Source organism: Gasterosteus aculeatus, chromosome 6 (genome assembly GCF_964276395.1).
Source record: "Gasterosteus aculeatus chromosome 6, fGasAcu3.hap1.1, whole genome shotgun sequence".
In the NCBI taxonomy this organism is placed as follows: Eukaryota; Metazoa; Chordata; class Actinopteri; order Perciformes; family Gasterosteidae; genus Gasterosteus; species Gasterosteus aculeatus.
The window spans coordinates 18,425,216-18,438,889 of record NC_135693.1 but is presented as its reverse complement, the minus strand read 5'-3'; the positions used below and the strand labels follow the sequence as shown (position 1 = coordinate 18,438,889).

The 13,674-nt window shown below is 44.6% G+C and overlaps 1 protein-coding gene and 1 long non-coding RNA gene across 2 annotated transcripts in view; one reads left to right on the top strand and one right to left on the bottom strand.

Moving 5' to 3' along the window:
* LOC120820700 (uncharacterized) overlaps nt 1-13,674 on the bottom strand; it is a 47,400-nt gene that overhangs the window by 7,396 nt on the left and 26,330 nt on the right. The window contains exons 3-5 of the mRNA XM_040178768.2: nt 5,930-6,034; nt 2,876-3,012; nt 799-923 (exon numbers count right to left, since the gene is read on the bottom strand). Of these exons, the coding sequence (XP_040034702.2) occupies nt 799-923; nt 2,876-3,012; nt 5,930-6,034 (367 nt within the window). The remainder of the gene's footprint in view (nt 1-798; nt 924-2,875; nt 3,013-5,929; nt 6,035-13,674) is intronic.
* LOC144409512 (uncharacterized) lies at nt 6,079-11,435 on the top strand. Its single transcript, XR_013467983.1, has 2 exons — nt 6,079-6,187; nt 11,112-11,435. It is a non-coding gene; the product is annotated as an uncharacterized LOC144409512 (long non-coding RNA).

Sequence of the window (13,674 nt, the reverse complement as noted above, 5' to 3'; positions counted from 1 at the left end):
AAACCCATGTTTACAATGTTTACTGAGGGAATTATTCCGGTAGACTTCTACGGGACCAGAGGAGTCGCCCCCTGGTGGCCTTTAGGCAAAAGTCCAAGACACATCTGCATTTGCTTCACTTTCATACACACAGGTTGACCTTGAACCATTTGCACCTCTGTTCACCGGCTGGGCAATAACCGTTTAACTTTTAGGTCTTTACACATAAGATGCTGACATTGCACCATCGCAGCCGTTGGCCCAAAGTTCTAAGTGCTAAACCCGCAGCGCACAACCAGAGATGTGTTTGCACAACATCCACTCATGGTCTCGTGACTGACTGCATCACTGCTGTGGCGCAGTCTGCACTCCAGCATGGCGGCGAGTAATGCTGTGTCATTCGGGGCAGTGTGGGTCGACTAATGCGATGGCTCCCTTTATCCTCCAACTCCACGTCCACTTAAAGGTCAGCACCGCCGAGCCTGTTTGCGATTGGTCGGCGGCGGGAATTATTGGTGACAGAGTTCCCGAGTGGCCGGGCGATGTTTCCCTCACTGCTGCACGCATGTTGTTCAACACTTACTTTTTTCCCCTCAACCGGAACATCTAAATCTGTGCGCATTTGGCATTTCTGAGCTGTTCATTTGCTTTCTAAAGGCTGCTGTCGATGAAGATGTGTCAGCGTCACTGCAGCACATCGCACTCTGTTCAATTTCCTCAATATCGAGAGCAATGTCTCCATCGCCAAAACCAAACACACACTCATTAACTATTAAAAGCGGGCGAGTACATGGCTTTCGTGCCAATAAGAGTTCTTACTTGTTCCCAGGGAGGCGCCGCCGTAATGGACGCCGTCCCAGTTTTGCACAAATTCCGGTCTGGACTGGTTCGCTGGCTCGACCGCCACCGTGGTGGACCGGAACATCGGCCCAGAACCAGGAGCACTGAGGAGAGGCCAGGAGGAACAGGGCGTAAGGAGAGAGGTGACACGGTGAGGAGATAGAGAGAGAAAAAGGGAGAGGAGGACGAGCGGTAAGAGGAGACACGTGATGAGAGGAGGGAGAGAAAAAGACGAGATCAATTCATTAATTATTAGGGGGAAGGAAAGAAGAAAAAGAGGATGAGAGATTAGCGGAGAAGAGAAAGGGAAAGAAAAAGAAAGTTAGTGGAAAGAAGGAGGGAAGAAATGAGAGGGAACAATAAAAGAAAAGGGGAGAAGAGAAGATAGAACGTAAATGAAGAAGAGATGGGAAGCCAATAAAAGGTAATGAATTAAAGAGGATAAGAGGAAAGTAAAGATAAAAGGAAACAAATACAAGGGAAAAGAGGATGGAAAGAATGTGCGGGAGAGGATGAAATGGGAGGACAAGTGACGAGGAGAAGAGAGGATTAAAGGGTGAGCGAAGGAAAAAGTAGAGGAGGAAACGTAACAAACCTAAAAAGAGAGGATGGAAGAAAGGGAAGAGAAGACAAAAGAAAGAGAAAGATAAAAAAAACAGGAGACGGTTAAGGAGGACGAGAGCATGAGATAATGAACAGAAAGGAGGAGATGAAAGGAGGCGATGAGAGGATGAACCAGAGAGGAAGGAAGAGAAAAGCAAACCAGATCAAAAAGGAAAAGAGGATAGGAAGCGACAAAGGTAAAGGGTGGAAGAGAAAAGGGATCAAGGAAGGAATAAAGCGGCGAGGAAAAGAAAGAAGGACAACAAGAGGCAACAAGGAGTCAAGCAGTGAGGAGGGCGAGAGGAAGAGCTGAAATCCAGCTGAAAATCAATTTGGCCATGCTGCCCCCCCCCACCCCTCTCTCCCCCCCCCACTCCCCCCTTTGTGCCAGCAGCCACATTGTTGCAAGTGACAGCCGATACGGACACACGGCTCTCTGTGCCGCAAGGAGAGGGGGAGGGAGGGAGGAGGGGTGGGGGTCAGGGGGGGACGGACGCGCAACGTGATTGGTCAGACACACTAACACTGATTATTCCCATTCAGCGGATTTTAATTGGTTGCTGTGCCAACGCTGGTTGTATCCATGGCGCCGGTTAGTGATCCGTCTCTTCCCTCCTGTGATTTATTTTTACTGATGTGCATCGAAACACGTGAGGTCTTTTTCGGAGACGTGGAGGCCGACATCTGGCTCTCCGGTCGACAAGTGCATTCAAATTCTAACTGCCGTTTGTTGGATTCATACGTCCTGGGTGTTTTTCATTCTGTCTGCAGGGACTATTTTCTGGCGGTTACCTCGGTTCTTTTTCTTTTTTTTTTAAATTTTATCTTTTTGCGTGGGCATCTCCAGGTTTTGCCTCGCAGCTCCGGGTTTCAAATGTTTGCATCTGTGTGCTCTTGTTTGTGTGTTTTGAGAATTCTCCGTTTGGTAGCTCGCCAGATGAACTCTCGTCACATCGCGGTTCCCTGCAGGAAGCAGCCAAAAAATCCTCCGTTTCCAAACCTCCCTTTTTGTTTATCGTTTGCCTTCGAGGTTGTTTTTTTAAAGACAAACATCACGTGAGGATTTTGGAGTTTGGTGGCGCTCTCGAGAAAGTCCCGTGAACACACGGGGAGTTGATTTTTCTTTATATGTTCTTATTATTATTCTTTAAATAAAAGTATGTTGGACTTTTGACACGTCATGCTGCGTGAAATCGCGGCTGTAGATGTTTCCCTTTAGCAGCTCGAGTTTCACCGCCCTGGGGTGCGTTCCATCTCTAGGGTGCGTTGCATCTATCTCGCTTCTCTCATTTGCGTCACTTCCAAGGTGGAGCTTAAACTCCCCCCGTGGAAGAGACGCCAGGAAGGATAAGTTAGCATAGCACAAGAAAAAAGCACCGTTGATGTTTTCAACGGCGGCTCATTCTCCACATTAGCATCGTTCAGAAAGGAGGTGGCGGTGTGGAGGCCTCACCACTCTCCCGTCCTCCTCTCTTCGTGCTTGCGCAGCCTCCTCAGCGCTCGCTCCTCCCTCTTCTCCTCCCTGCGCCTCCTCTGCCTCCTGCAGGACAGCGCTCGGTAGAACTCCCTCTGCTTGAGCTCCTTGAGGCGCTGCAGGAGAAGCAGGTTTGATGTCGTTACCACGATTCTGACGGGAAGGATGAAGACGTGAAAATGTCCAAATACGTTGATCATGCAGCACTTAGTTTGTGTGTGTGTGTGTGTGTGAGTTTGTCCACGCGAGTCGTTATCTACTGAAGAAGTACAGTGTGTGTGTGTGTGTGTGTCAGTTCTGTGTATCTGTGCTCACTAAGTCAGCCAGTGCCGGCTTTAGGACAGTCCAGACCAGCTTAATTCACTTACTGAGCTCTGTCTGCAAGCCGGAGATACTGATACTGTGTGTGTGTGTGTGTGTGTGTGTGTGTGTGTGTGTGTGTGTGTGTGTGTGTGTGTACTAATAATAATAGACCGGTGGGTTCATATCGCGGACAGACAGATGACAACAAACAGAGAGACAGCGAGCCGACAAACAGATACAGACAGAGAGATAAAACACAGAGGGACAAACACAGAGGGACAAAGAGACAGACAGGAGGACACTCAGCTTGCGGTGTGTAGCTTCCTCGGGTCTTATGTACATGCATTGTGAGGAGGGGACACGGGGGAACTTTAATAACTTGACTTAATAACCTTTGTGATTCAGTCAAAGCCCAAAATAAAATGTAACGTTTAAGTTACAAATAACAATCTTCAATCTCGCATTAAAAGAGACTAAGAGGAGAATATCGTAAAGGTAATATCACGACAATACGTCACAATGAAGAATACAAGCAGGGTTTTCTTTATCAAACATAAAGAGCCCAAACTTTTGATATTTGGTTTGAAATATTAAAAAGCAATTTATCTGCTTTAAGGTTCCTCTGCTTTAAGGTTCCAGCACTTGATTTATTTAAAAAAGTAATCCATTTTCAAGTTCTATTTCATGTATTATTGTTGGACTTAACAATTAACTATGATTGATTGCATAAAAGCGCGTGGAAGGTGGTTTCGTGTCGGTTCTAATTGCTGAACGTCACTCGGCTGAAATGAAACACAGATTTTCACGACGTTTGACAAAAAGAAACGAAAGCTTTTAATCTTTCTATCAGTCACCGTGGAAGCGGGCGTACGCGGCCGAGCCTCACCTAGCCAAAGATACACGTGGAATCACCTTTAATCAACTGTTTCTCATCATCATTTCTTATTTACCATTAGACATTGACTCCCCCACCGATCTGACCAATGAAAAGAAGCGTGGCGTCGTCACTTGACCTCCCCTCTGCCACGTTCAAACTGCCACCCCAATCGCTGGAATTGAACGTGTGGAACGTCGAGCAATGGCTCTTTTAAAGAGCTCAAAGCAATTTCACCTTTTAAAATCGGTAATAATTTGGTTGCAGGTTTCAGTAATTAGTCTAAAATTAAAAACACGATGATGTTTTTGCGGTATCGCCGCCTCCGAAGGTGGAAAAGTCCTTTTAGTCGAAGGGTGACGAGAGTTCAGTTTGGAACGAGGGCCGCGGTTCCTCCTGCGTGGATACAAACCGTCCTTCTTTAACCTCCGAGTCCTTGTTTCTCATCCGCGGCGCTCCGGCACTGAACTAACCACGTGTCACTTTCCCGCCGCACAGCTCTCGCAATTAAATATTCAATTAGAAGAGCATGCTGCCTCCTTAAGCGCAATAATCTCAGATAATCCGCCGGGTTTTTTTCTTTCCCGCCGCCTGCATCCGTCACAGCAGCACCCCCGGCGCCTGTGACGTAGTCGCCCCGCAGACCACTTCGTCTCCAAGAGGAGGCCGTGACCGACCGCGTGGACCGAAAGACGGGCGGCTAAGCTCTGTGTGTGTGTGTGTGTGTGTGTGTGTGTGTGTGTGTGTGTGTGCAGGCTGGAGAATATTACAGCTAGAAAATCCATTTCCTGCAAGTGTTGCAGTCTGGAACAATATGCCCTGAATGCGCCGCATCCTCAAGTAAACCTAATAACTCTGACACGCGCCTAACGGCGAGAAATCTTACGCCTCTTTCATCGCTCGCGAGTGGAAAAATGGTAATTGCGGCAAATGCATTCCTCCCAGCCACCATAATTTCGTAAACACCCAAAACAGCTGCGAGTTCCCCGAGCCGCCTTCTTCCACGTCCCCGCTGCGGAGGAATAAAGCGTCCTCCCGTTGCAGAGCAGACCGGCGATGAGGGGAAATGTCACAAAAATAATGCGTTATGATGCAATCAGCGAACATGTACTATTGATCTGAACCCAGAAGGATGCCCTGGAAACAATCATTAGTATGTTTTGTATTGATAGAAAAATAACTGCAACCTTTATTTTCTCTGAAGAGATCAATGATTTATTTATTTTAGGATTATAATGTAACTACAAGTTCTAGAAAGACAAGAACATGGAAAGAGATGGAAAACTGTTCATGATTATCTTTACAGCTCATGATAGCACAGTAAAGGTGGAATAATCAGTAATAATCAGGTTGTAGCTTGGTATTAACAAAGTATATCATAATAGACTCAAGGGTATTTATGATTCAGTAGATCATTTGTGCCAATTTAAAGCTTAGTAAAGTAGTAATAAACCAACAAATCTGTCCCTGGACGACAACGATACAAAGGAAGCTCGGAAACGTGACGCTCACCCAGCGGCTTCTGCGGCTATAAGGAGCTCCTTTACTTATTTTATTACTGAAATCAAGTCGGGAGTCTAAAAGCTCCACGCGACATAAAATCAATCGGTGGAAGTTTTTTCGGCCCAAAACGAGCCGTGAGAGCCGGTATCGTTTGCGTGTTTGTGTGTGCTCGCGTCGACCGCAGTGTGTGTCCAACGGAAACCCGAGCAGAGTGACGGCGCGTAATGAATCCGTGACCTTGGCCGGGGGGGGGGGGGGAGATGGGAGGGGGGGCGGGGGGGGATCTTGGGGGAGGCGGGCTTAAGGTGGATGAACCGCACCTCCGGGGGCCTTGTTAAGGCGGCGTGACTCACCTGCTTGTGGTGGTGGTCGTGCGAGTTGATGTGGTTGTCGTACTGTTGGTGCCTCACGTATTGCTTATCGCAAAGCTCGCAGTAGAAACTTGAGTCCCCTTCCTCCTACGCACAGAGAGAGGAGGAGGAGGAGGAGGAGGAGGAGATGAGGAAGGAAGAGGGACACGTTAACGGGGGGATCTTTAGAGAATTATTGTAACATTAACAATTTAAACAAGGAAATCTCGTCCAAACGTTTGTGTTTCAGCTCACAAAAAGGTAAGAAAGTTAAGAAGAATCTAACCGACTTGAGCATAAAAGAAAAGAGGTGGGAAAGATTGCGATCATTCAAATGACCACGGATTTTTTTTCTGGCTGAGAGCTAACTGAGACGCTAATGCTAGCAGCAGATGAATAATCGCTTTGCTCCAGTCCTAACTTCCTTTTATATAAATAAACCATGACATCACACTGCTTTAAGTCGCTCGTAAAAACGTAATGAAAACAAAAGTGTGTGTGTGTGCGCGCGTGTGTGTGTGTGGTGAGTTACACTCAGAGCCGCTATTGGTTGTAAAATGTATTTATGAGGAATGAATATTCATCATTCTCAAGCTTTTAATTTGTTACCTGTCGTATGAAGTGTGTGTGTGTGTGTGTGTGTGTGTGTGTGTGTGTGTGTGTGTTTCTATAGAGCTTGTCATATAGAGCGATGCTGGCTCTAATGCTTCCGAAGGCTAATGGGCCTTTCAATCACAACTATTGATCAGTAACACACACACACACACACACACACATCAATACACATCAAAATAAATACACACATTTCTGAGTACCCACTTCCATCCATAGCTTTTAATACATCAGTGTGTCTTAAGCCCACACAAAGATATTGAGAGGTGAAATAATGCAGGATTTTACTTCTACGCTCACACACACACACACACACACACACACACATGCATGCAAGCACACACACACACACACACACACACACAGACCATTCCCATTAATGGAAGATTGATTTATCTTTAAAAGTAGGGAACATTCCATCTGTGACACGACCTTCAGTAGAGATCTTGCTCTGTGTGTGTGTGTGTGTGTGTGTGTGTATGTGTGTGTGTGTGTGTGTGTGCACGTGTGTGTGTGTCTGTCAGCTTGCACAAGTTCATTTCCAACTATCTATTTCTTAAAAAAGTGCCATTTCCAAAGGCGCCGTTAGACGACAGTCGGGACCGCCGGAGATGGAAAGACGAGGCGAGTCGGGCTGAGAGCGTGACGGAGGACAGGTGGAGACAGACGGGTGGAGACAAACGGGTGGAGACAAACAGAGAGACACTGAAAGAGGCGGAGGCCAAACACAGGCGACCCGGTTCAGTCCCTCGCGGCCCCAGAACTCCTCGGCCATTAGCTTCATTCAGCATTAGCTCGTCAGACAAGTGATCACCGCAGCTAACGTAATTCCATTAAGTAACGAATTTATGTTGCATTATTCTATTACGGAACGAAACATTACATTTGCATTATTTAATCAAAGACGGCATTGGTTTGCATTATGTCATTAAAGATGTCGTTGGGTTGCATTAGCCCGCTGAAGATGGGTTTTGATGTGCATTAAACATGGCGCGCTGGATAGCTCGGGAAGTGCTGCTCGGTAAAGTTAAATTAAAACACATTACAGATCAGAAGCTTTCTGGTGCATGGCAACAAATCAGAGGATGTGTTTGTTTATTTTGCTTCAAGTGAGGGAGAGCTTAGTGAAGCACACTGTTGTCTGACCCAAACGTGAATAAAAAGGAGAAAACGCTGGTTATGAGGCGGAAAAAACAAAGCCCCCTAAAGCCAGACGGCAACTCGCAAGCTCAGATTTAAGTCTAAAAAAAAACAGCTGTATCAGATACGTGCTGAAAAACGTAAAATACGGACACATATTAGATGACAATATAACGTTAGACAGACATTAGCACATTAGCTACTAGCGTTAGCTCATCTATCCTACGCTAGGCTACATTTTCACACATTCATAATGAGCGTAAACACGGAAAAAAGACCTGTGTTGTTACTCCATTTCATTTCCTTCTGTCTCGATATCCAAGGGATGTGGTGGCTGACTTTTAAACTCTGATCCGTAGCTTTATCTTTTTACCTTTTGTCACCGCTGAATCAGTTTGACATCCTGGATTTATCCCTGAAGTAGTTTTTTCTTGTTATTTTTCAGCCTTTGAGTCATTTTGAGAACCCCTGTGAACCTGTATGACAGGCGCTGCACGAATAAAGTTCGATTGAAGAAAATAACCATCACTTGTTGAAACCAACTTTGCGTGAACTTTGCTCTTCTTTGGCGTAAATATAAAACAGTTAGGCCTAACATAAGCTGGCAAAAAAACAAGTGCTGTCCTGCAGGGCCACCATGGTGAAACTCCAGCAACCCTTGTTGTGAACAGCACAACTTAGCTAAAGGGCGAAACAGCTGGGACACCTCATTAAATGACAATATAACTCACTTTTTGTAATTTAGCAAGATCTGATTTGAGCGGGCAGAAGAGATCCCTGACCTTTCACCCTCCATTGAAGTGGGATTTTATGTGCACTTCATCGAGGCTCAATACTCTCCTCCTCTCCTTTGAGCTCCGGTTCAATCGGCACTAAAAACATCCGTCTCTTTAAGCCGGTTTTGCGGACGTTCATCTTTTCCTCAACAGCCACTTGTTTTCTCCGGGTCTCCCCGTCGTTTGTTTGTCCTGGAGACGACCGCCGCCGGCCCGTTTTCGTCTGTGGCGCCGATCGGGGGGACCTACGAGCGGGCTGAAACCGGCTGTGTGCTGTTGATCAACACACCATAAGCTCGAGATTCTGACTCGGAACAAAGGATGAAACTGGGATGAAACGAAAGGAACAGAAGCGTCAGACGACCTCCGCGTTGAGGCGTCTCGCTCAGCATCTCGGAATGTTTTACTCGCGCTGAAACAAAGCTGCCGGCTGCGACTAATTTGATTTTGGATGTATTATAAACGGCTTGATAAGTCTGGAGTGTGACGACTCGTGAAGCGAGGCTCCTCTGCGGCTTTTTTCTTCCTCTTTTTTTTTTTTTTTTCCAGCCTCTCGCGCTCGCCGAGCTGCTCCTGTAAATGAATTTCTTACTGACAGATCTCTTCTTCTGCGTCTCCCTGAGGGTTATGTTCTTTCTCCAAGCCTGTACTTTCTTAACACTAGTGACTAACCGCAGCCAGCATGTAGATTGAAGGCTTGTTCCTCATCAAGTTTGGGGGGTCAAGTTATGTCATTTAAAAAAATAGAGCAGGTGTGCGTGGCCTTCATGCCTGGTCCCTTTGTGGCCCCGTGGTTTTGGCTGATTCAGTCTCGCGCTGCTTTTAAAAGGAATGAAAACGTTGCAACCTTTTCTGAAACCAGCTGTGATGAAAGGAAAAGAGAAGTGGACGGGTGGGACTGAAAATATCCGTCTGTGTGGAGTGTTTTTTTAAAAACACTGAAATAAATGACAAAACCTGTTGAAGGCCTCCGATCCAGCGTCCAGAGACCAAGTTGGCATGCGTTCAGATATCGGGTAACTGCAGTCAGAGTTTCGTTTGGTACTTCGGCTGCATCAGACGTCTTCATACGAGGACTTTGAGCAGTTTGTCTGCACACGTCGCCGCTGGTTCTTGTGTTGGAATGGGGTGCCTTCAGGGACGCCTCGCAGCCCATCGCTTCATTCAATCACTCGTTCAGATGAACAACATCTGCACCTTTCTAGTTTTATTAGCGTTTCCTTTTGAGCGTTGCTCAAAAACCTTCTGCAATGGAATCCATAAGCTTGATTAAAATGGAGGTTACTGGCTCGGGAAAGCTGTGGTGAGAATAAACGTAGGAGTGCTTTACGTTTACTGTAATGGCTTATTTTAGTAAACAAAAATGTCGTATTTCCACAAGCTCTGGAGCCTCGTTTTCTATGTTTTGCATTCCTTAATCATTTCCTGTGTCCTATTGTTTTGTTTATTCGCCTTTATTTTTGCTTATTTCATATATCATTTAATCTCATCTAGAAACATATCATCAAAAAAAAAAAAATCCTGGGACAATAAAGGTTTATATTACTTTTTTTCAATATGAAATGAAGTGAAAAGAAATGCAGCGAGTGGGTGTTTGTGTGCACACAATCATACAATACATATGGAGTGTGTGTGTGTGTGTGTGTGTGTGTGTGTGTCTGATCAATGGCCAACATGCTCAATGCAATCAGAATAAATGCTTTCTTCTAATTGAAAGGAAAAGAAAACTAGTGATTGACCTTCCCACTGCCTCCATTTTACCAAATGCAAACTCTGATTGAAGGAGCTATTATATTATAGTGTGTTATATTATATCCGTGGAATTTGTTTTGAAGGCATCCAGACAAACCTGCAGCTGTGTAGTTTAGTTTGAACACAAACCAAAGCAGGGAATCTTTAGTTTGAAGGCTAACAACAAAGTATTAAATGAATCCCTCCGCGGGTGAAGGTCATTAGTTACTTTGCGAGGTCTGTTGGTTCGGCGAATGCTTTTTCTCTTGTTCATTTAGCGGAGATTAGTTGTAGGTCGAGAACACGGTGACCCTTTTTCCACTCAGCCGAACCGACAGACTTAAATAGATATAAGTGGATGAGAATCCAAGAGGGGTTGTGTTTCATTAAATGATGCAAGCATGTTAACAAGTCAAAATCCCCGGATCCGTCTTTTTAGAAAGGCGGCTTCTAATTGGTCATGACACCTTCAGCTTTTTATTGTTTAGTCTGATTGCTTTGGATAAAGAATCTGCTCTTTTATGTAAGTAAAGACGGCCGGTAATAAGTTAATGCGCAGCGTGACGCAGCTGCTAAAGGCTCGCTGCTGCTTTCAAGCTGGCAAATGAAGTAACTCAAGGAGCAATTTTGTAGTGGATAGAAGGACAGAATAAAGAATTTCAAAGATTTGCGATATTTGCGATATTTGCGCGATACTTGCGATACACGTTAAAGGAATGAAAGTAATAATTAGTTCTGAAAACCACACCTGAACTCTACAATGTAACGACTTCTTTAAGATGAAATATTAAATAACAGCAGGTAACCCAGTTTAAACACATCAATCGCTGAAAACCAATGGAAAGAGGGACAAACCCGTTCCGATTTTAAGCTATTTGTTTGTTGTATTAATCAGCTTATGATGCAGCTCCTGTTTATTGTTACAGGTCGGTGGACTCAGAGAACGACGCAGCGCTCGGCTGTTTTTCTACTCGGTGCCTGCGGGGGACTCGCACTGCGGCTCTTCGGCGTTCGCGGTTCCTGCGTTTTCGGTTGAACCCAAAAAACAACCCTCCAGCGTGTACGCGCAGGAGGCCCCGTGGACCACTCCACATTCCATAAAGAGGTTGTCGGAGTCGGAGCGCGCCGGTGGAGAACAAAGGAAGGCCGAGGTTCGGGCCTCCGCCCACCAGCAGCAGCTGGGACTCCGACGGCCGAGAGCACGGAGCCGGCATCGCGTCCGCTCGGGACTTTCTTCTGAGGCGTCTGTGTCAATCGACATGTCAATGGACACAGTGCAGTTTGTGGGTAGATGGCTGCAGGTGTAAGAGCATATTATATGCATCCAATGGTTGAATGTGGCTCGCTGGTTGTTGTTGTTGTGTTGGTGAAATCGACTACTGTGGTTGTTTTGTCAGTCGGGTGGAACAGCGCGCCTTCAGCAGGCCTAAGATACGGCAGCGTAAACACACTGAGGGTTTATCTCTCTCGCACCATATCGAGCAGACCTTGAGAGAGAAAACATTCATGTCAGCTTCATCTGCGTAATAACAACCAGTGACACACAAACCTCCACAAATGTGTAACACGGTGAATGCATGTAATTCAGCCTTCATCCGCTTGTTGTTTCTATATATGTGTGTGGTTATTTTACTCATTACCAACATGACTTAAGCATATCCAGCTTGATGACACAACAACAAAGTAGAAAACTTTTTATATATCTTTTTTATTATATCCATAAAGCAGAATTTGGGGTGAGAGGAGGGAGGACAAGCAACATTTGGAACGCTGCTGTGCCGCAAACAAACGGAATCTGATGCCCCTGACTTTGAAGTTTGACAAAAATCCCGTCCAAAGGGCGGCTTATGTAATGCAGATGATGAATTGAGGGTTTACTGTTTAAGGCCAACTCTCTGCATTCACGGCTTTAACATCCCAACGTTGAGGATTAACCGGCGATGGTCACTGTCTCTGTGTTTTGAAAAAAACGTTGTTTTTTCTCAGCGATAAGTCAAACTTCTTGTTTGGACTTCTATTGTACTGCTGGCCTCTTGTTCGGTCCAGGGTGTCGTCCTTTTCTGTGCCTGGTTAATTGGAAACAAGTTAACCTAATTATCTTAATGGGAGATTATGATATTTTGAACTTTGACTGACCTACGTCAGGAAGCAGTTAACTGCAGCAACATCAACAGATCAGAACAGAGCCATTAACAGCAATGTGCCACCAACCAGTGATTGGGTCAAAAGCAGGTCAGAAAACCTGGGTTGTGACAAATCTGTGTGTCCTGGGAAGTATAATATTGTTACGTTGTCATATTGTTACGTTGTCATATTGTTACGTTGTTATATTGTTACGTCGTTATATTGTTACATTGTCATATTGTTACGTTGTTATATTGTTACGTTGTCATATTGTTACACCGTCATATTGTTACACCGTCATATTGTTACGTTGTTATATTGTTACGTCGTTATATTGTTACACCGTCATATTGTTACACCGTCATATTGTTACGTTGTTATATTGTTACGTCGTTATATTGTTACACCGTCATATTGTTACATCGTCATATTGTTACATCGTCATATTGTTACGTTGTTATATTGTTACGTCATCATATTGTTACGTTGTCATATTGTTACGTAGTTATATTGTTACGCCGTGATATTGTTACGTCGTTATATTGTTACGTCGTTATATTGTTACGTCGTTATATTGTTACGTTGTCATATTGTTACGTTGTCATATTGTTACGTCGTTATGTTGTTACGTTGTTATATTGTTACGTCGTTATATTGTTACGTCGTTATGTTGTTACGTTGTTATATTGTTACGTCGTTATATTGTTACGTCGTTATATTGTTACGTTGTTATATTGTTACGTTGTCATATTGTTACGTCGTTATGTTGTTACGTCGTTATATTGTTACGTTGTCATATTGTTACATTGTCATATTGTTACGTCGTTATATTGTTACGTCGTCATATTGTTACGTTGTCATATTGTTACGTTGTCATATTGTTACATTGTTGTATTGTTACGTCGTTATATTGTTACGTTGTCATATTGTTACATTGTCATATTGTTACGTCGTTACGTCGTAATATTGTTATATTGTTACGTCGTTATATTGTTACGTCGTTATGTTGTTACGCCGTATTCTTGTTACTTTATGCTGTTACATGGTCACGTTGTCAGGTTACAGTTCTAACCATGATGGGCTTTTCTTGAACCTTGACCAAATAGTTTTGTTGCCGAAATCATTTCACAACCGTGACCATGTGTCCTCGTGAGTAAGATATGCAACGTGTTTATAGGCCTCTTCTGTAAAGATCATTAAAATTTGATACAAAAGGCAGATGCTGTATGTAAAATATCTTAAATCTTCCCCATCAGATTGTTCCAAACATTAGTGCCAATTTTTCAGCGTTGGGCTTTCATTTCTTGATTTCTGGCAGAGATCTCCACGAAACATCCTTCCTCATTGGCTGGTCAGCCGTGCAGC